The 23,535-nt window shown below is 38.0% G+C and overlaps 2 protein-coding genes across 2 annotated transcripts; both read right to left on the reverse strand.

Moving 5' to 3' along the window:
• Positions 1 to 5,027: 5,027 nt before the first annotated feature.
• Positions 5,028 to 7,732, reverse strand: LOC115918923 (octopamine receptor beta-1R-like). The gene is made up of 2 exons (XM_030994742.1): positions 7,263 to 7,732; positions 5,028 to 6,404 (listed from the first exon to the last, which is right to left on the reverse strand). Exons 1-2 carry the CDS (start codon positions 7,315 to 7,317, stop codon positions 6,148 to 6,150), a joined length of 312 nt encoding a protein of 103 aa, XP_030850602.1. The 5' UTR covers positions 7,318 to 7,732; the 3' UTR covers positions 5,028 to 6,147.
• Positions 7,359 to 10,526, reverse strand: LOC100890502 (melanopsin). Its single transcript, XM_030994391.1, has 3 exons — positions 10,185 to 10,526; positions 8,389 to 8,787; positions 7,359 to 7,892 (listed from the first exon to the last, which is right to left on the reverse strand). Exons 1-3 carry the CDS (start codon positions 10,524 to 10,526, stop codon positions 7,359 to 7,361), a joined length of 1,275 nt encoding a protein of 424 aa, XP_030850251.1.
• Positions 10,527 to 23,535: the final 13,009 nt, after the last annotated feature.

Genomic DNA, 23,535 nt, shown 5'->3' on the forward strand with positions numbered 1-23,535 from the left:
ATATTAAACAGACAACAGTTTCTTGATATCAAATGTATAGTTTTGTGCATGATAATAATTATTATGGTTCAATTTCTAGTTTTATAAGAATAAACTAGCTGTGAACAAAGTACCATCATCTGCAATACACTTGATAAAGAGAGCATTAGTAATCATGATAATGATAATAATAAATCAGACAGATAACTCAATGTGTAAAATTACACGCACAAGTACAAATAAATCATTTTCTTGTACAAAAAAGATATGTTCCTACACTCCATATTTATATTTCACTCGCTGCATTATGTTTTCACTACTTTATATCGTTTACTTTACACAGTGTACAATGTGAATTATTTGGTACACAGAAACAGGTTTTGGTAGTCACTGAAATAACAAGTGGTTTTTTAAAAGACCACAATCATAACTATATTTTCCAGGTCTTCAAATTTGCAATTAGGTTTACAATCAACATTTCTTACGCTTTGAATTCAAAGTCAAACATTTCATTAAGACCTTGAATGTAGTGGTCCACCTGCACACCCCTAATCAGTTATACCGAGAGAAGAGTCTCAAGCATGGGTGTCGATCCGTAACTGATACCTATTCATCAGGGGGGGATGATCTATTCATTCATCCCCCCTGATGAATAGGTATTACGTAAGGATCGACACCCATGGTGTCAAGGGTCGCAGTGATTCAGTTCGCTTTTTACATCCCAGTCTTCTGTTGTTAACCTATGTTACACTGGTACATGAACCAATTATATTAAAGGTAAAGACCAGTATTGGAAATGCCCAATTTCAAAAAAATGAAATGGAAGCTCTTATTACCAATCATGTGAAAGAATATGTTTTGACTAATAAATGATGATACAAATTTTGTTGGGAAACCACCTACTAATTGATATATTTGCTAAATTAGTTTATCTATTGGACGGTGATAGATAAAACGCACATGTCGCGCACGTGTGCGCAGTCCCATATACATCTTTCTGGTATGGTGCTTGTAACTTTACCAAGATTGGACCAAATTTCTTATCATTTTGATGATTGCAGAACCTTGCAGTACACACCAATACTTATATGCTAGATGGTCAACCTTTTCTGATTGATTCCACGTTTCTTTCACAATGCAATCGCATGACCATGACAAGTACATGCTAAAGTAAAATAAAACAAATTATTGTAAACAGCAGGGTTTTCTTCTCACAAGTGTGCATATACAAATCATCCTCTGTTAAGCGAATGTGTTTGACATGAAATACATGTATAGGTATTAGGTAGAGAGTGTTTTGCAGTATTATGGTATTAAGTATGATTGTAATACGTCATAAAATACGAGTGATGCTCTCATCATTATCTTAATATGTATTGTTTGCTAGGCTGAACGTTTTTTTGTTCTAAATGTTTATTTAAAGGATTTCTCTTGCCTCCTCGGAGTGTTCAGGAAGAGCAAAATAATGCAGACCATTTAAGTTTAATGCGATTGTCTCATGTCTGACAAACTCTTATTCCTATTCATGGTACATGTATATTTTGTGTAAAAATTAGAGGGCAAGTCAACTCCAAAAATAACTTACTTTCAATAGAAGCAGAAAAATCAGACAAACCAATTAAAATAAATTGAGCAAAATCGGATAATTAATAAGAAAGTTATGAATTTGTAATGACATGAACAGCATTGAATATCACAAGACAAATTGGCAACTCACTCATGAGCCTGTGACGTCATTGCCTCACTATCAACTATTGTTTTCTTTATATTGATAATATAAATATAATCTTGTTTCCTCACACCAGCTTCCAAGTTATATTGATAGTAACATGTTTTTGTATGGATGCACTAACGAAGAGTAATTTTGTTCAGTTAAAATGTTAAATCATGGAAAATTTGGATTTTGATTAACTATTTATACACAAATCAATGATTATGATTCAGAAAATGCTATCAAAGTTCAAAGTTCATAAAAGATTTTGCATGCATGCATGCAATATGATACAAATATAACCTTGGCAAAGGCATGTGAAATCCAAGTTTTGGGGGATAAAAAGGGAAATTAATGGGATAAAATACATAAAGCAATAGATAAATTGCGAGGCAATGTATCACAAACTGATTTGAGTAGAGATTTTCTAAGTTCCACAGTTTTTCATACTTAAAAGAAAAAATCATTACTTCCTGATTAGTTACCCGATTTTACTAAATTTTGTTCGCTATGTTTCTCTTGTTTTTCTGCATCTATTAAAAGCAAATTATTTTTGGAGTGGACTTAGCCTTTAAGTTTGCAAAGTCTACACAACAAGTTGTGAGCAAGTTATAAATGCATGATGCGATGTCGTGTGCGAAGAAAATATTGTGTAATCTTTTATTTTTGCATTATTATCATATATCTTGTATTGGTGACTGGAAAAATATAGAATAAATGTTGATTAAATTATTGTCAGTTTAGACATTTTCATGGTCCAAGTCATTCTGCATGAAACATGTACAGATTACATGTGCTTGTACAATGTACTTGCAGGTTACTTGGGATTGTAGGACCAGGGGGGTGTTTCATAAAGCTGTTTGTAAAGTTACACATAACTTTACGAACGATTTGTATATGAAGTGCCAGATAGGATGCCCAAAGTTTTTTCTGATATTTCCAATAATCTCAATTAAATTATGGCAAAAAATATACTTTGCATTAAAAATGTTTGTTATGAAAAGAATGTTAATCTACATCTGCACAGTTCAACTTTAGTGGATGCAGTTAATAACGATTGAGCATCCCATTTGGCTTTCCACATACAAGTCGTTCGTCATGTGTAACTTTACGAACAGCTTTACAAAACACCTCTAGTACTAATGAGCGAGTGTATATTCCGATGGTGATATCAAAGGAAGGGAAGAAAAGGGAGGGGGGGGGGGGGTCGATGACAGAATAGAACTTATATACATGGGACAAGAAGTGTAAGAGGAATACAGAGAGGGGGAGAGAAGAGTAAAACAACGATCAGTATAGGAAGCAATATAGATAAGAGGTAGAGCCAGAGAGAGGAAAAAAATTGATATAATCAAAATAGAGTCGGAAAAGGAAGCTAAATAGAAGGCCAGCGAGAGAGAGAGAGAGAGAGAGAGAGAGATGAGAGGGGGAGTGGATATAGATAAAAAGGAAGAATGAAATGTGAAGAGTGTTCTAGTGCTTCCATTCCAGTGAATCCATAATTTAGGAAACGGGAAAGAAAAGAAGAGAGCAGAAAGAGAGGGGGGGGGGCACAAGTAAATATGGGAGAAACAATGAGGAGAGGGATAGTGGAGAAAAGGAGAATGAAAGAGATCCGCAGATACCAAATGAGAGAGGGAGAGATTTAGACAGAGAATCCACGGGGAAACGCAGACACATACATATACATACCTGCCAACTACAACTTTGGCGTAATTATTACGATTTTTTAATTTAAATTAAGCGTTACGATTTTTTGTCATAAAAATACGATTTTTAATTTTTTTTTTTTTTTTTTTTTTTTTTTTTTTTGCGCGTTCACCTGGCACTGTCCAGGCCGACGCTTAACCGTGCCCGGGAGAGCACCGGCATGGTACCATGGGTAAAAAAGTTTCACAGCTCAATCACTGTCAACTCACCACTCAGAAAGTGGGACCAAATGTCCGGATTTCTGTTTGGACTTAGAGGAAAAAACAGCAGTGTTTACTATTATTATTATTAAATCAGCGCCTTCAACTGCAAGTCAAAGTAAAATCGCGTGAGTTTTCGGTGACGGACCTGGGATACTTCTACCGTAGTATGGTGGTGTCAACAACAAAAAGATGGGTATTCTCCTTTAAAGTAGATATTTATTGATTTTAAAAACTAACTTTATTTTCATTATTGCAAAGTTGAAACTTTGATTCGACAAGTTTATCAAAATTCAATGCTTGGAAACATTCGAAGTAATGATTATTATAAATTACAAAACGCTTAAATACGGCCCCGGCATAGCACCTGAAGAGCTCTCCGAACGCTGCTGAGATGTGTGAGATCACAGTATGGACTTGACTTGCACAAGCAGACGATGTCCCATGACATCTCACACATTTTCAGTGCCTATGTTTTCATCTTCTCTTGAGTTCTTTCTCTTAATTCACTACCGTCAGGCTAAATGTATGATCTATTGCCTCACTCTAAACCCCGCGCATGGTTTTATTTTGATGACAAATGCAGCGACACAAAAATAAAGGAATCTGTTGCTTGTAAACAAAATAAGACGCCATTGTATATTCAGCTGCACACACCGGGGTATGTTCGGCGGTTTAAGAGGGAACAAATGCCTTCCTTAATATCATTCCGGGGCTTTTCAATTTGAAAGTCTGGTTTCTTTGATTGTTAATTAACCCCTATCCTGTGTATTTACAAGCAAAAGATTTTAGTTATCAGAATCGGGTCATATCCCCTTTTGAATGGTTTGACATGCCATTACATTTATATACACTAAACTCATTATAATTTGAGAAATAATAGCTTTGAAATTATGTTCATTCTCTATGGGATGTCGTCTGCTTGGGCAGTGTTGGTCCATATAGTGACGTCATTAAAACATCGTTATGTTTCCGGCGAATCTCTCGTATATCCCAGCTGCTATGGAGGTGGTTGTATTTTTATTTTTTATAAATCACCCGATATGTAGTTGACCTAAAACTTGTCCGATGACCATCTGTTAGCTTACCAGTTTCTAGTGATACATTAGTTGACATATTTGTGATCTTCTTTGAATTTCACCTTTAAGTATCCTCGAGTACCTCATTACATGCTTATGCACAGCCCTTTAGTTTTCTCCTCCATGTTCTATTTCATCAGGGGAATTTTGAGCTTTTAGTCCTTGTTTTGGTTTTTTTTTTATTGGGGAGGGGGTTGCATAAGTGTTGAAAGATGAGTTTAAAATGAAGGAAAAGGGCATTCCTACATGTTGAAAATACCAAAAGCTCCCTACCGTGGGAGGGGGACAGCCCTCTCCCACACCCACCCCCCCCCCCCCCTCCCCCGTCACAGTCCTCGTAAAAAAATGATTACTATTTTTAGTCTCCAAAGGTTGGCAGGTATGTATATAATATAATATATAGACAAGGGAAACGAGGAGAAAGAGAAGTGATTGAAGAAGCAGAGATACAGTAGTTGGAGAGAGTCGGGCATAGAAGTGCAGATATCCGTGAGATACGGGGCTGAGAGAGTTCGAGATACCTTCACCATGTTCATTGTATCTCGTGTATCCTGGGTCGTATTTGCCTAGAATCGCCCGGCTCGTGAAAGTTTAGTCATAGATGAAAACGAAGATGACGATGATAATGATAATTATGAGAATAACGATGGTACTGATTAGGATAATAATTGTTAGGATGGCAAAATGCAATGGTAGTACGTACGGATTAGAATAGATATGATTTGTTGACGATGATTATCAGTCTGTGAGGACAGTTACTCGCACTCCCTCTTCCCGTCCCCTAAAGATCGCAGGAGAAGAAAGATATTTCTCTGAAAAGGCCCTGAAGTAATTACCACGGCTTGACTCGCCAAAGCTCGCGACAATGCTTTCCATGCATGTGCTCCTCGACTCTGGAATGAGCTTCCACGTGTTATTCGATTATCACTTTCGCTGGATGTCTTCCAAAAATATCTCAAAACTCTCCTCTTTGACCATGATCAACAATAGATTCTTCGATAACTTTTATGTAAAGCGCTGTGAAACAACAGTTAGTTTGTAAGAGCGCTATAGAAATGACTTTATTGTATTGTATTGTATTGTTCAGGCGTACACGATGAAGATGTTGCTACTTCTAGTGATATTGACAATGACCTTGAACATAATACTCGTCTTCCCTTTCGTCTTCCGCTAAACCAACGCTTTAGCAGAACTGGAGGTACTGCTGAAAGTCTCCCTATAAATGGGCGTTGGCCGGATGATTCCCGAAGGCGAAAACGACGTAGATGATGCTGCTCATGATGATCCCGACCACAGTGACATCAAATACATGGCCTCTGTTTCGTCTTCCTCTTAACCACCACCGCAGCAAAACTTAAACCGATGATCGCCCTGAAGTTCTCCCTCAATTTAGCCTCCTCTCACCGAGGCATAATACGCAAATGATGCTGTTGCTTCTGACGATGTCGTAAATGGCCTTCGATGATCTTTACTTGTCAACTTCTTTTGAACCACCACTACGGCAGAACCGGAAATAGCGCCGAATAGCCATGAAGTCGTCACTTATCTTCGCCTTGACTCGCCGGTTCATGAAGGCGTAGATGACCGGGTCGAGGAAAGCGTTGACGAAGGAGATCCACATGGCGGTGATGTCGATCCAGTGCTTGGTATGAACAGGGAAGAAACAGGAGCGTGTGATGGCGTAAGGTAACCAGCAGAGGAGACTCGATAGAATCAGGAAAGATCCTGTAATATAGAAAATAAGGATCAGGAATACCGGAGTGTTGGCTCAGTCAGTAGAGCGTCCGCCTCACAACCGGGAGGTCGTGGGTTCGAACCCCGGCCTCGTCAGACCAAAAGACGTTTAAAAGATGGGAGTTGTTGCTACCTTGTTTGGCGTTCAACAATAAGGGATAGAGCAACGTCGATCTGGCGCTGCTCAGTGGCTGCCGGGCTCACGATCAATTAGGCAAAAATAATTTCCGTTTCGGTTTAATAAAATTTGGAGTGGACTATTAGGCTATTATTATTATTAATATTATAATAGCGTAGGAATATACACTTTGTTACGATAGTGAAGAGCAATACTCCTTGTTTGAGAGATATTCTCCACTAGTTTGGTATGGAGGGGATTAGACCTCCCTGCGAGGTCACTGGCAGGTGGTTATATCATCAAATCAGCTCTCAATTAACATAAGAAAAAGGGGATCATGGGGGATCAACGGGTACCGCTTAGGCACTGTTGGCTGTATAGAGGGAGCAAGTAGCTATAAGTAGTACAGTGGGGCTTTAGTCCCATCCCACCCCTTTCACGGGCGTCGCTATCATGACGATAAGACTTATTTAGCTTCAAAAATGCTGTTTAGATTTGACCTGTTTGGTTGATTTTATGTAATATACAAGACAGAAAAGACAGAAAAGAATCATCTTGGCATGATAATAATGGTCCGTTATTTAAGCATAATGATGTCACTTTTGACCCACGGATGTTAATAATGCTGTTATGGGATATGATGTTATCTTAAAGCATTATGTGAGTCAGTGTTTCAATATCTTGTTTCGGAGACGAAATTACCGTCTTTGTATTGAATATCTTAAACCCACCTGTTAGGGCAACTTGTTTGTCCGCTCGGAGTTTCTTGACACGTTTGGCATACATCTTCCGCTGTTCCTTGTTCGCCTTTCTTGTCGTATTTCCCTTCAACCCGAACGACTTCCGGCGGATGCTAGACAATGAAAGAAGGATGCCGATCGGTCAAGACTCTTTGAAGACTGTCTCCGTTTACCGACCCCCACGTCAGTTCTGTCAAGCGTCCTGTCATTGGAGGAGCTCCGTACACGAGACTGACGTCGCCCCGAGATGGTCTTTGAAGGCGTGATTGTGCTTTTTGATCGTTGAACGGAGCTACTTCGTCCGTTCTCCTTGTTCGTCGTAGAACAGCAGCGGATCTGTTGAGTCAGAGCCGATCTGCATCGAGCACAGTTCTGGTATCCTCTGAGCTGACAGTCTCCTATGCATCTATCAGGGGTTGCAAAGTCAACAGAGGAACATTCTGCAGATCCTAAGGTGTCCAGGTGTGGCATAGATTTGGACATGGAGATCCTCGCGATCCCATTCCTATCTTTACCATCTTCCGAAGAGGTGGACATTGCGGAAGATGGAGAAAAGGGCGCGAAGGAAACGGAATGCCCAGTTTTAGATTCCGAGTCTATTACTGTGTCATCAAACGATTGCTAAATAAGAAGATAAACAAGATAATGAATGATCATGACAATATAGTTATTATCGCAGGAAAGAAGACAGTGTAGTTTACTTTATTTTCGCCACAGGTTTGATTTTAGATGTCCGATAATCTTTGGTTGAAATTCGCATCGCGTAATAGTGAAGATTGGAAAAACTCTGAATAAGACATGCCCTAAGAAAATCTCTAGCATAAATGATATTTTTTTTCACACGATGCAAACTGTTTCCGATTTCGTTCGGCCAACGGATTGAATCAATACTTCAAGAAAGGCGCGTTGCCACAATCAATTCTGTATTAGTGTCGGTTGTTCATTAATTTGTAAGACAAAATGACGCAATCTCGTTATGGATATATCTCACCACTCTATCCTTGAATGATTTAATCTTCTCGCCCGTATCATCTATTCGGGAAGAACTGATTTAAGAAAGTATAGAAATGTCTGTGAAGCCCAGGTTACGGAGCTTTGTAGAACTTTATTGACTTACCTGGCTATAGGTGAGATTCATAGCTGCAGCTCGGTATTTACTCAATTTCTTCTCTTTCTTCCAAATGATCCGGAAGACAAAAAGGTAGCAAACAAACATGATGGGTATGGTGATGACGTAATTGGTCATGAAACCGACAACATAGAAGAAACAGTTATCCCAAACGGGCGAGCAGTGATGGGTGGCGTCCAGATAGGAGAAAGATGAAAGAAAGTTGACCAATGGCAGGGTTGCGTATGATGCAGAGAAAACCCAAATGCCCACTACCATTATGCATGCGCGGCTGTGACTTGGCGGGAAGCGTGTCGACCAGACGACAGACAGGTAGCGATCGATCGCTATGCAAGTGATCGTAGCGAAACTGGAGGCGGAGAATAATACAGTGCAGAATCCGTTGAACTGGAGAAAAGTCAAAGAAAAAGAAATCCATGTCAAATCGTTTTGTTGTTGTTGTAAAAAAAAAAAAAAAAAAAAAAAATGAGAGTTTCAAGGGATGTAATTATATGCGTTAATGCTTTTAAGTTACTGGCTTTATAAACAAAATTAATATCAGAGGGAAAAATAGTGTTAACGAAAAATGGATTAACAGAATATTTTTTTTCTCCATAAGTAAGGACTATCTACTCATCATCCCTACGTTTTGTTTTAATGAAGACTCCTTTAGATTCTGAAGAGAAGTGTAGTTTAGACTAAACAATGCACATCATCATGTTATCATCACGTGTGTCATTCTAAACTAAAGAAAACATTAGCATGCGGAAACAGAATATTAGTTTCAATCAGACACTGCAGCTAATATTACAATCATGGACTATTGACAATAGCTTGGTGCAACAAATCAAGCTTAATGAAGTAATAATTGATATCATGTTATAAACATAACTAAAGTATTAACATTGCAGATCAGGTAATGTTCAAGTAATTCTGTCTTAATGGCTGTTATTATTCCACCTGGGGGTTGTTATGGCAGGCCGTTCGAGCCACTGTTAACTCTCACCATTTACTGGTATTTGTCTCTCAAGAGACGTACGTAATCAGGGTTACAAAATTTAATCTACATAATTTATATTTGTTGATAATTTATTATTGAAGGAAAAAATATTATCTAAAGATCATAATGGTGAGAGCAAACAGTGGCATGAACGACCTGCCATATTTAAGTCCAACTTAAAGTGATCTTAGTCTTTGTGAAACACTCCCCTGATATCCGTTAATTCTTCATTTACTTTAATAGCATACTGGATGAAACTTTTTCCAAAAATGAGGGTAACTTTGACCTGTGACAAACCATTTTTAACAATATTTAATGTTTGGCCTTATCATTACCTTGATAAGACCGAATATGAATTCATGCACTCCAAAAAAAAAATCAAAAATTCAGAAGGACACGAGTGCCCTATTTTGTAATAGGTTAATGATATTTCAAATCATCCTGCATTTAATCTCTATAAATCTACCCGGCATTTTGCAAAAGTGGTCATTCCTCGGCCCTCTTAGATAATGTTATTGCTTTAGTTTTCAGGGTCTGTATTAATCAAAGTTGGTCGGACGCCCTAATGGTGGTCGGCTTTTAGTTTTATACCTTCAAACTCCTCTTCCTTCTCCTCTTTATTAACATATTCATCATCGATATCAATATCATCATCAACATCATTATCAACATCATTATCATTACCGTCATCATCTTCATCATCATTAATGCAGTCATGATTATGATCATAATCACAATAGCCATCATCACCATCATCATCATTATCATCATCATCATCATTATCGTCATCATTATCATTACTTACATTGCACAAGATAGGATGTGTCCTCAAGAGTCGGCCATCATCGAATACGGAGATCATGGAGAAGACCATGATCGTCAGAGCGACCCCGAGATCGTCCACCGTCAGATTGATGATCAAGATGTTATGCGGATTCTTCCTCAGCATCGGCACACGGAAGATGGTAACCATGGCAACCAGATTGGCTAAGATGGTGAATGCCATGATGGCGGCGAGCGTGGTGGATTCCACGATGACCGCGGTGGAGTTTGACGCGTGGAGGACCTTATCGGCGCTCTCATTCGACGCGGAAACCATACCGATCGTCGTGTCTGCGAAGGTTGTTGCGAATATTGACGTAGACATATTGGCGTTAGTTTGCAACCATTCGCTCTACGAATACTTGAACGACCAATTGCTATTTGAACTAAATTTCATTCGTTGAATTTTGAAATGATGATATTGTAGACGAGTAACCTTCAGATCAAGCACCGGTTAAAAATAACAAAGTGGAGCAATCCGCGTTGGCCGCACGATAGGCCTAATGATAAGAATACAATGAGCCAAGTATGACAAAGTTAACGATGAATAATATGACGGGAAAAGAAACGATGATCAAGTTTCATAAGCTCACGTACGATTGGTCTTTTGTGAGGACAATTTCCTCGCATTAATTACAAACAAGTAAAAGGGGAAATACAGCTCCAGTACCACACGACATGCCTTTGATACTGGGTTTCACTTTCAAATTGATTGTTCCTTTAATAAATTATTAGCAATGCACTTTTTGGATGAGTGAAATGGAGGTTAAATTACTTTTACTAACTGCAATGACACATCTATTGGTTTACCTGCAGAAAAGGGATCTAATTCAAAGTCAGGTTAATTATGTTAATACGTGTTATAAGATGATGAAGCGGATCCTAATCAAATGATTTGGTTGAGAGCGTACACGTGACCAGGCATTTATTTTTGCCTAACACGTAGTTTTACCAATGACTGGTTATTAACAAATGCTAATGACCGGTCGTTAGTTAAATCATTTCATAAAAATATCATTCAATAAAACTAATAAAACATCATCTTATAAACAAAATAATACACATCATTTTGTTCGGGCATTAGCAAAATTACCCACACTCGGTACCTTTGAAACAGTCCAAACACCCTCGCGGTTAAGTATATCGCCTCGGCCGTGTCGACTGTTCCAAAGGTACCTTGTATCTATGGGTAATTCTTACTAATGCTCTCACTGCTGTGTATTATTTACATCTTAATTGGTTAGCCTAGAGGAAATATTAGACGAGCCATATGGCAGATTTAAGGGCAGGGGTACAACCAACCAGTCCCGCCTTTTGGAAGACAGTTTTGCATAACTTAAGTACATTGAAACCTGTATATGAAGACCGCTCAAGGAGACATGAAAAGTGCACAGGTGGTCACTAAAGCAGGTTTGAGTGCATGTACATAACATACAGCCGTGTCACGTGATTATATTTTGGTGCTCCTTCAAATCTAAAACCCCCAAAATACAGGTAAACCAGTGAAAATTATTTTTGATAAAAATTGATAATTTATTTAGTTGTAATATATTTCATCTTATCATTATCATAACTATTGTTGTTATTATTATGATTGTCATTATTATCATTAGTAGTAGTTTTAGAATAGTAGTAGTAGTAGTAGTAGTAGTAGAAGTAGAAGAAGTAGTAGGAGTAGTAGTAGTAGTAGTAGTAGTAGGAGTAGTAGTAGTAGTAGTAGTAGTAGTAGTAGTAGTAGTAGTAGTAGTAGTAATGGTAGTAGTAGTAGTAGTAGTATAGTAGTATTAGAAGCAGTAGTAGTAGTAATAGTAGTAGTAGTAGTAGTAGTAGTAGCAGTAGTAGTAGTATTTGTAGTAGTAGTAGTAGTAGTAGTAGGAGTGGCATTAGTAGTAATCGTAGCAGTTATAACATTATTTCGCTTGTCAGAGATTTTTTAAATTTTGTTTTCCCCCTCCGCCACTCAAAGTCCTGGATCCGCCCGGACCCGATCCCCGATCCACGTCATGAACTCAGCGAGTTACTTCCTTGTAATGATTGAAGATGGTACATCCGATATCATGTTTATTGTTTTCATTAACATTTATGAAAATAAAAGTGTCATATCCATCGATCCCATTCCTAGTAGCGAGTTTTAAAGGATAGCGTGACTTTTGTTTTCTTCATATCCTTCTTTCCTGACCCCTTTACATTTCCGTGAGTATGTCTTAATGATTAAGGGAATTTCCCTAAATCTGCTACATAAGCATGTATATACCTGTTGTAATTTTGGCAGATGTAGTAGTAGTAGGAGTAGTAGTAGTAGTAGTCTTCAATGATGACGCAGACTGCCGACAACTACTGCATAATGTACTGAGTGAAATGAAAGGCTTGAATAGTAGGCTCGATACTATAGAGAAGAAGTTCAACAATCTATTCGAACAGCATACTTCTACTTCTACTTCTACGACGATACTCAGCAGGATCCATAAGTCAGGATGTAGTGCAAGGGAGAAGGAGAAGGAGACAGAGAAGGAGAAGGAGAAGGAGCAAGGGAATATGAAGGCACAACAACAAGTATCTAGGCCTACCACCAAATATTTCCCGACAATTGCTACGCATAACCGGTTTGAAATATTATCCGATAACACGAAATCAGACAACAGTGCCAAGAGTGTATCAATGCCAATGAAAGATCAACTTCATGAATACAAGGCCAAGCACCTGAAGTTGTTCTCCAAAACCAACATCACCCATCCTGAAGTTCTCTCTGATGACGCAACTGATGACAGCGACGCAACTGTTGACAGCGACGCAACTGATGACAGCTCAGGCCGATCTTTGTCAACACCTACTAGTATTACTTCTACTTCACCACCATACCATGAGCAGATAGAGGGATACCGCCACCGACATAGTGTGATCCGCAACAAACGAGATGTACTTGTGGTCGGTGATTCCATGATTAAACACATTGACGGAAGACATCTCTCCCGCAGCAAGAACGTGAAGTGCGTCTCTTTTCCCGGTGCAAAAGTGAGAGACATCTTCACCTCTTCACCTTGCGAGTTTCTCAAGCCAGGGGGAGAACTGATCATCCACGCTGGCACCAACAACATCTCTGAGGGTGCTGGTGAAGTTTGCCACCAAATCACAGACCTCGGCAAGTCTGTTGCTGCCGAGGGGTTTAACGTCTCAGTCTCTACGATCATCCATCGTAGAGGGGAGAGTGGCAGCCAGCGAGAACAGATGGGGCCTCATCATCAACAATGATATCAGCGAGCAGCATCTCGGGCGTGATGGCGTTCACCTCAACAGAGCCGGTCAACGAATCTTGGCAGGCAACCTGAAACACCTCATCAACAGTGCTGACCAATCGACAACACGAGGCCATGGCTGGACTCAACGGTCGTCCGATCAAGTTACAGGCAGTGAACCTGGAGCAAGGCGGCATCAAGCCATCTACCGAGAAAACCAGAGTCTTCATTCTGATGAGGAAAAAAGCAGCCCCGTAAAGTCCTACGCCGAAGCTGTTTCTGGGAGATCTTTGGATTTCAGTGCAGTCAAACAGAGGTCACGACTGAAACCAGCCTTGAGACCATCCAAGGTGGACATGAAAGACTGGGCGAATTATCTTCAATTTGTAAGAAGGGTATTGAATTAAGTGAAAGTTTGACAAAATCTAGTGATGATCCGAAAATTATAGTTGACGGTCGAAAATATAAGTTCCCTTGTGGGAACTGTGATAAGCCAGTCAAATGTAATCAACACGGCCTTCTGTGTTCTTATTGTAAAAAATGGTTTCACACTAATTGTCAAGCTATCAGTTTTTCAGAGTACCGTAGGTTATATTATAAATGCCCTGATGAGAAGTGGAATTGTTTAACATGTTGTCTGCCATCTTTTTGTGAATCAATATTTACTGACGATTGTTTAGAGAAAGAAAGCCAAAACGAGGATAGACTAAAAGAAAACTATTTTAAGGTAACGCGCGTTACACCTGAAAAGCAAGCGATAGCAAGAATAATTCAGCCAAACCTCAAAGATGAAAACACTTCTCTTTTTCAAGAATTTGAAGAAAAGTTTAAAATTAAAGGTCTTCATTTTTTACACCTTAATGTGAGGTCTATTCTAAACAAGATATCGGAACTTAGAATTCTTTTTAAAAGAAAAAGGCTGTCTATTATTGCTTTCACTGAAACATGGTTAAACAATTCCATAAATGATGAAGAAATTGAAATAGACGGATATAAAATCATACGCCATGTTCGATCCTCTGGCTCTGGAGGTGGTGTATGTTTCTATATCAAAAATGATATTGCATTTAATATTATGGATGCTATAAGTACTGGAGATACGGAATCCCTGTGGATAAATTTGCTTATACCAAGATCAAAACCAATTGTTGTTGGCGTTCTGTATCGACCTCCGAAAAACAATTTGTTTATCGAGAAATTGTCCAATATTCTTGATACATTAAAGAAGGATGACGAAATAATTCTTTTAGGAGACATGAATATTTGTCTTCTTCGCAAATGGCCACTGGCTAAAAAATATATTGACTTGTTGAGTCTTCATGGGTTTAGTCAACTCATTAAAGAGGCAACACGCGTTACACCTACATGTTCTTCTCTATTGGATCATGTTGGTTGTACCAAAGAAAATAAAATAAGTCAAAGTGGTGTCATTGATCTAGGTATTAGCGACCATTATTTTACTTTCTGTACACGGAAAAATGTTAGACTGGCTATAGGTCATCACAGGACTAATGATATCAGATCCATGAAAAAATATACAGAAGAGTCTTTCAATCTTCAACTATCTGTTGTTGATTGGTCACGAATAACTGACTGTACAGATGTAAATGAGGCATGGTCAATATTTCAACATGTTTTTATCTCAAATTTGAATATGATAGCGCCACTGAAACGGATAAGAATAAAACAAAGATCAGAAACTTGGGTGACTAAAGATATTCTTTCCCTAATTCAAGAGAGAAATATAGTATACAAAAAATGGAGGAAAAGAGCAAAAGATGAGAAGCTCTATAAAAGATACAGAGTATTAAGAAATATGGTCCAAAGAGAGGTGAAAAAGGCTAAACTCGTTTACTTACAAAACAAGATAGAAGAAAATAAACAAGATTCGAAAAAACTTTGGCAGAATCTAAAAAGCTTAGGATTGAAAAATAAGAAGCGAAAAGAACAAGAATCTGTCATTAAAATTGATGGGGAATTATGTCATGATAAGATGGCCATCGCTGATGAATTCAATTCTCATTTCACAAATGTGGCTGCCAAATTAGTAGACAAACTCCCCCCTTCCAAAGACTTTTTCAGCGCAGACAATGATTGTATTCGTGACTTTTACGAAAGAAAAGGTGTACGTGAAAACAGCTTCGAGTTATTACCAATCAGTGAACAATTTGTTTTCAAAGAGTAACGTAAGTTGAATGTATCAAAAAGTACTGGGTTAGACTTGATTCCAGCTAAATTTCTAAAAGATGGTGCGAAGGTTTTATTTAAGCCTCTAAGTTACTTAATGAACCTATCTATCTTGACGAGTACTTTTCCAGAGGATATGAAAATAGCAAAAGTGACTCCACTTTATAAAAAGAAAGATAAAACTGATGTTAGCAACTATAGACCTATTAGTGTTTTAAGCGTAGCATCAAAGATTCTAGAAAAATCGGTCTGTGTTCAAATTGAAAGATACTTCAAAGAAAATGATATAATTTATGAATTTCAATCTGGTTTTCGACATGATTATTCGACTGAAACATGTCTAATTCATTTGACTGATTATTTGAGGAGAGAAACTTCCCAAGGGCGCTTTGTTGGTATGGTGCTCCTTGATCTGCAAAAAGCTTTTGATACAGTTAATCATTGCGTCTTATTGAAGAAGTTACAACTAATGGGTTTTGATAAGGCAAGTTTAGATTGGTTTAGATCCTACTTATCTAATCGGCACCAAGTAGTGGCCATTCATGATATTCGTTCCAAACTAATGCCTATAACTTGCGGTGTTCCTCAGGGAAGCATTTTAGGCCCAATTCTATTTTCAAGTTATATAAATGATATGTGTATTTGTATAAAAGACTTCAAACTATTATTGTACGCAGATGACAGCGTACTACTCTATTCAAATCCTGATCCTAAATATATTGAGGAAAAGCTCAGTGAACAGCTGTCTACGTGTGTCGATTGGATGACTGATAATAAGCTTTCTTTACACTTGGGAAAAACAGAAAGCATTTTATTTTGTTCTAAAAGTAGTTCTAAAAAGTCATTTGAATTCAAAGTGACACACAATAGTCAAGCAATCAAGAGAAAAGAGTCTGTGAAGTATTTAGGCATTGAGTTGGCTAGCGCAATTTCATTTTCATCTTTAGTAGAATCAGTTGTAAAAAAAGCAAATTCTCGTCTGAAATTTGTGTACAGATATCAAAGTTGTATGGATTTAAAAGCAAGACGTACACTCTGTTTTGCTCTTATTCAATGTTTATTTGACTATGCTAACCCTGCATGGTATAGTAACATAAACAAGTCAGATCAAAATAAGTTGAAGATTATACAGAACAAAATGGTGAGATTTATCAACTGTTCTGGTCCAAGAACTCATGTTGGCTACAGCGAACTTTCTAAAGCTGGTTTTCTTGAAGTCGACCAAAGATCAAAACAACTCGTATTGCATCATGTGCATAAAATATATCATACTAGGTCGAATCATTATATTCGATCCAACTTCGATCTTGTTACTGACGTACATGATTATAATACAAGAAATAGACGATTCAACTTTAACTTACCTGAAAGAGTAGGTAGTATTGGAAATTCGTTTTATTACAATGCCATAAAACATTGGAATTCCCTTCCCAATGGTGTAAAAGAAATAGGAAACTATGATCATTTTAAGAGGAAATTAAAGGAATACCTAATACTTGACAGTCAGAGAAGAGAAGTGAATGACATGTTATATGATTGAAATTTTTATTCTTCTGTCGGTTGATACTTTTTCATGTTGTATATACTTATGTTTTCCTACGTTATAGAAATTCTACAAATTCATCATTATTTTTCTCTTCTTCCTTCTCCTCTTTTTCTTCTTCTCCTTCTTCTTTTTCTTCTTGTACTTAATATCATTTCTATCATCAGTTTAATGTTGTTATTATTATTATCTTTAACAAGTAGTTCTTTTAATTTTCTTATCTGTCTGTAAATATTACTATTTTAACTTATTAATTTTATACATGTCTGTAAGGGACCCCACTGGAAATAAGCTCTCGAGCTTTCGTGGGTTATCCTGTTCAAGCTGACTTTTTTTTATCTGTTATTATTGTATATTGTTGTATGTTGGAAGCTTGTCGAATAAAAAAATAAAATAAAAACAAATAAATCGTATCATGTGTGGCAAAATCATGATATCGACCGGAACACTGTGGCGGATCAAGGGGGCAGGAGGCACAGGCCCCCACCCCAGGCCAAAAAAGGGTAAAAAGATGGTTACTACCATTTCCTTTTGTTTTGCTCAAGGGGGGGGGGGGGGGTGGAGAGAGGGGGAGGGGATGTTGAGTAAAAACAATAGTAGTCCCTCCCCCCCCCCACCCCAGTTGAGCAAAATAAAATTGGCGCTCATTGCCCCGACCCCGCTTATTCGCCGCTAAATATTTTCTCACGAAGTGGGCCCCCTCTTCGGCCCCCTTCCTTACCGCCGACTGGATCCGCCCCTGTCGAAACTAGTTTGGTACGGAATGGGAGAGAGAAGGAGGGAAAGAGAGACAGAAAGAGACAGAGAGACAGAGCTTGTGACGGGGATATTATATTAACAAATAAGCGAACAAATACATACAAAAAGACAAACAATAACGATAATAAATACTGTCATTGTATTAGTATTAAGTAACAAGATAATACAAATTAGATACATAACAGTCATGAATAGGAAGACAACATAATCGTGACGAAATATCAACAAAATGCCAACCAGAGATGGCCTATATAATTATAATGGGAAGCGAGGTGGGAGGGAGGGAGTGGGAGTCGGAGAAGAAAGACAAGATAGAGAGAGAGAGAGAGAGAGAGAGAGAGAGAAGGGGGAGGGTAAACCGCAACAGCTTTATTTCACATGACATTCACATGACATTCATATGGCATGTAAATGAAAGTGAAAGAGGTGATGAGAAACCAGTGAAAGTGAAATATGTTCCTGTAAATAATAGAAAGGAAAATAAATGATAAATTAATGAATAAAATGAAAATGAAAACATTGCACTAAACGTGTGACGTACACAGTATAATTTAAAGGTGTCACTCGCCCAAATCCGTCCAACTTGAAATTGTCCACTGGACGCACTAGTGCATCATCTTGGATTCGAACCTGCGACTTTGTGGTCATGAAACAATTGCTCTAGTACAGTGAAACCTGCTTTAGCGACTACCTGTTTATAGAGACAAAGTTTTCTACCCTCACAAGCATTATTTTTAAAGTATGTGAAGAACAATTGTGTGAAAAGAAAAGCGGTATAGGCCTACTGACATTAGCTTTTCAAGAAATGAGGGTGGCGGGGAGGGCGGGGAGGGTCCGAGCCCGTCCCCCCAAATACAAACACGTACACAAATTCAAGCCCCTCCCCCCTCATTTCGTCCTTGAGTGAATGAATCTTACTGAGTCACATATAGAAAGTGAATGCTAAAACCCTCAAGCCCCCCCCCCCCCCTCCATCTCAACATATTCTCTAGAACCGCATCTTCTTCATGTTTTATTAGAATAATAATAATAATAATAATAATAATAAGGAACGTTATTTGTATAGCGCATATCACTCACACAAAGAAAGTCCCTAAGAAAGGATTAGGATTAAGATTAGGAACTAAAAGACCCGAAGTCGTGGTTGCAAGATGGTATTTATGCGAAACATGCCATTAGGATGTATGCAAACCCTGAGGACAGAGTGGAAGTCAATGTATTATTTTCAAGAGTTGCCGGCAAGGTTCGTCATGAACAGCTTCCTCGATTTAATATGATTGAATACAGAAAAATAGGAAGAAGAAAAATAGGAAGAAGAGGAAGAAGAAAAAGAAGGAGAAGAACAACAAAAACAAGTAAAATGGCCTAATTCCATCAAATCCGTATTTTAATGTTTTTTTGAGAGAGACAGATAGTTGTTTATTATGTAGTTTCAAGTATAAATGTAAATTCATGTAGTAGAGGTTCCATGCAAATATAATATTATTTTCGCCACTTTAATTTCAAACCTGTAAAATACCACTCTTTACTAATAAATCAAAGGCAAACCCGTTTTATGGAGATGTACCCTACTCATTGTGACAGTAATTCCCCGATGTTTTGTTTTTATTAGTTTAGCAGGGATAATAAATGGGCCATTGAGGAAAAAAGGATAAAAATGTATAGTTGTATTACAGGGGGTACGTAGTGACATTGACCAAGAAGTGTGAACACAAAACTAACAAATTGTTTGTGATAAAGATGATATTAGGTACATCATTTTTTTTCTCTTTTTCCTAGAATTGAAACACACACATACACACACACAAAGTGGGAGCAATGAGGTTACCCTATTCTAAATAATAATAATAATAATAATAATAATAATAATAAAAATATTTAATTTTTATATGGCGCTTAATACAAATGTCTCTAAGCGCTTTACAAATATACTATTACCCCGGTCATTAGATTCAGTGCTTGCCCACACACACTGTGGGCACAATCTCCACTCCCTGGGGAGCATTCCAGCCGGGCGTTACTTGACACTCACAAGCTGTCCAACAATGACGGCCGCATAAACACAATATTATAGTGGCGAATTTATTTGGAAATCTCAAAATGGCAATACAAAATGTTTTTCGGATAAGCCACTTATCTTGACTGCGCGTTATGCTCATTAGGGAAGGAATCGTTTGACATAGTAACTCTCAGTCTTTTACGAAGGTCTTGGTGTACCGCAAATATAAACACAACTAACATAGCTTCCTGTACTTAACTAGAAACCACACAATGCCTCCGCATAACCTTTGTCTCATTAATAAGCAATTAGAATGTTTATGTCAGATTGTGATAGTGATACTCAGTTTTATGTCAATCCCACACCCGTCCGAGTAATGATTTTTATTAATTTATTAATTTATTTTCTACTTTATATATAAGAATGATAAAAGGGCGAAATTAATCACGGTTATTGCAGCCTTGACAAAACTGATTATGAGGCATATTGCTAGTTTCATATGTGGGGATACGGAGAGGAAATGGGTATTGGGAGAAAGGAAGGTAGAGGAAAGAGGGTACGAATGAGGATGTATAAAGAGAGAGATAAAGAAGGAAAGAAAGAGAAAGAGACGACAAGGCATCGGGATGCGGTGAGAGAAGTGTAGAGGCGTAGCCGATAGAGGGAGAGCATTATAGTATGCAAGATGTATGTGTGAGAGAGAGAGAGAGAGAGGAGGGGGGGGGGACAAGGGGAGCGTGAGAGACGTGTAGAGACGAGGTTGATAGTATGCAAAGTGAAGAAAGAGTGAGTAAGAGAAGAGAGAGAGAGAGAGAAAAAAAGAGAGAGAAAGAGAAGAGAGAGAAACAAACATACAGACAGAGAGACAAAGAGAGAGCGAAATATATACATATATATAGAGAGAGAGAGAGAGAGGGAGAGAGAGAGAGAGAGAAGAGGGGGGGGGGCATACGTTAAAAGTGCTTCGGCAAATGAACAGCTTGCTTATAACCCTTACATTTGATTTGATTTGCTTGATTTGATTATTTATTTCTGTTTGATTTTCTTTTGCATTTTTACAAATATATAACAAACAAACATTGCAAATTTACACATGACAAAAGAATATGTAGAATAAAGTAAGGCTGACTGTAACTAATCAAACACATCAAACAGGAGGGTTGACAAAATAAGCAAAGCTTGATAGCATGACTACCCTCAAAAAATACATAATAATACAAATAATTTACCAAAAATATTGGTAAAAAGGGAAAAAGACAACAAAAAAATAGAAAACAAAAAGAAAGAAACATGCACATATGTATGTGGTAATTGGATTTCAATTTGATATATAAAGATAAAAAAGAAGATGCAAATTTGAATATTGAGTGGCCAACTTGGGATATAATAGAATGAGAAGACTCATTACAAGAATGACCTTTTTAACATCTGCCTTTGCCAGAGACGCAGTGTTGCGCCACAAATTGTCACCGAAAATGTACTTCTCGTTATTCTCCTTTTCTTTGAATGAAATATCATTTTTATGTGATTCAATTCATGTTTTATCATTTTTTTTTTTTTTTTGGTTAAAAAAGAGAGAAACATTTTTTTACTCCTTTATTACTGTTTTTCGGGGGGGGGGGGCGAAAATGGGCCCCCTGCCCCCCCCCCCCTGGATACTTGCATTTTTGCCATCACTGAATATGTTTGGTCTTTTGCCTTTTTTCATCAATGACACTCTGAAATGTATTTTGTGCTATAAAGTAAAATTGAAAAGCACCAGAGGTAGGGTCCTGCCCTCTATTTTGAAAACCACGCCGTCTCTCTGAGATTGTCCCATTCTATTTATAGGACTGAATGACTTTTCGAAAATGATTTTTAAAATATTTAAACAAATATTTATGTGGACCGCAAAAAAGATGAAAAAACAACCTCTAGCCTACTTCGAACAATCGGGTCATCGGGGCTCGGGTCTTCGCGTCGGGTACACGACTTTCGTTAAAACATGTACCGTTATTCACAAAAGACTGGATAAATCGAGTGCAAATAAAATATATATTTTTAAAGAGATATGTCTAACATTTTCGCATGTATACCAGTGAAAAACGTGCCCATACAACTTCGAAGTGTCGGGTAAAGTCCGATTATAATACAATAACCAAGGATACGATGATTTTGTTGATGTTGTTTTGTTTCGCAAAGTGGCTAAAGGGGGCACGGGAGTATAGGCCTCCATCCCCTAATAAAAAAGGGGGGATACAGCATTTCGTGAAAGAGAGGGAGGCGGGGGGGGGGGGGGGAGAGGAAAACAAAGAGATGACAGGCCTCTGTGATATTCTAAATATTTACTCAAATTCTTTTCAGATCATCTTTTCCCTCTCTTACTACTTGTTTAACCACGAAGTATGTAATATGCATGGCTATACCTCGATTATAAAAAGGATAATTATATAATATTGGATGACTTTGAGTGTGATACAAGAAGATATTGCTCTTGTTATGACAGACGAGTCCAATATTGTCATAGCGAGAGCAATATTTTCTTGTATCACACGAAAACAAAGCCATATAATATTATCATTATTATCTGTATCAGGCTGACTATCGATATCGATAGTCTAAGTTCCCGGTTGACTGAGCAATATGAAGACATTATTGATCAGTCATACGGGTACTGCGCTATAGATATAAATATAAGTTCCCGGTTGACTGAGCAATACGAAAACAATATTGGTCAGTCATCCGGGTACTGCGCTATAGATATTGAATACACTGATTTATTGTACCACTTACATAGATGAAACGTCAAAGCCTTACAGGGATAATAATCACTAATATTGCTTCAACAATATATGCACGACTCATTGTTACCAAAGCTCCATTGATCACAGGGGGGGGGGGGTCAAATACATTAGCTCATGAAATCTTCTGTTGACTGTTGACGTAGGCCAAAGTGTACATGTATATACAAAATGGCAACTTGTTCGAGTTTTCATAATATAAGCGCTCTTAAATCGGTCCTGGCTCTTTTCCTGCAAACGTGTTTTGTCCTGGGCACGATCAAGTCCATTGGTGTGTTTTTACCAAAACTGGAACGGAATTTAGGACTAACCTCAACCGATATAGCACTAGCTCTGGGCTTGTTCGATGCATTTGCATTTGGTCCAGGTATGTAGCCTAGTACAGTGCTGTTATAATCTCTATCTAATCAATGAGTGTTTTACCTGACTGTTGAAGAAAGAATGTATAAGCTTTTAAGTAAACAACCATGGGACCGACGGCTTTAAGTCTTCTCCGAGGAAACTGGTAATGAGGTCTAATGCCTTACCAAAAGGCATTGACTTGATTTCGAACTCGGGACCTCCTGGTTACGAGACGACGGCTCTACCACTGAGCCATATGGCGCCTCCTTCAAATACATATTTCTCCTCTTTATATCCCACGCAAATAATCTCCTTGCCCCACGCCTCTTGAATATGTTCCCTTCATACATCAAGTCAAGTGCACCAATTTAAATTTTCCACAGGAGCTCACAAACTCTCACCATGAACAAAAACCTACAGGATAGTCACGATTTTCATTGCGTTCACAATTGACACTTGTAGTTCTTCGAACCCGGGCTAATAACGTTCTC

Source organism: Strongylocentrotus purpuratus, unplaced genomic scaffold, assembly GCF_000002235.5.
Source record: "Strongylocentrotus purpuratus isolate Spur 01 unplaced genomic scaffold, Spur_5.0 spur5_scaffold_21, whole genome shotgun sequence".
In the NCBI taxonomy this organism is placed as follows: Eukaryota; Metazoa; Echinodermata; class Echinoidea; order Camarodonta; family Strongylocentrotidae; genus Strongylocentrotus; species Strongylocentrotus purpuratus.

Excerpts from the sequence above, each read along its gene's own strand:
- LOC115918923 (XM_030994742.1), bottom strand. The coding sequence starts at position 7,317 with ATGTATGCCAAACGTGTCAAGAAACTCCGAGCGGACAAACAAGTTGCC. Across the intron at positions 6,405-7,262 it reads CAAACAAGTTGCCCTAACAG|GATCTTTCCTGATTCTATCG; the intron begins GTGGGTTTAAGA and ends TCTATATTACAG.
- LOC100890502 (XM_030994391.1), bottom strand. The coding sequence starts at position 10,526 with ATGTCTACGTCAATATTCGCAACAACCTTCGCAGACACGACGATCGGT. Across the intron at positions 8,788-10,184 it reads CACATCCTATCTTGTGCAAT|TTCAACGGATTCTGCACTGT; the intron begins GTAAGTAATGAT and ends ACTTTTCTCCAG. Across the intron at positions 7,893-8,388 it reads TGAATCTCACCTATAGCCAG|CAATCGTTTGATGACACAGT; the intron begins GTAAGTCAATAA and ends CTTCTTATTTAG.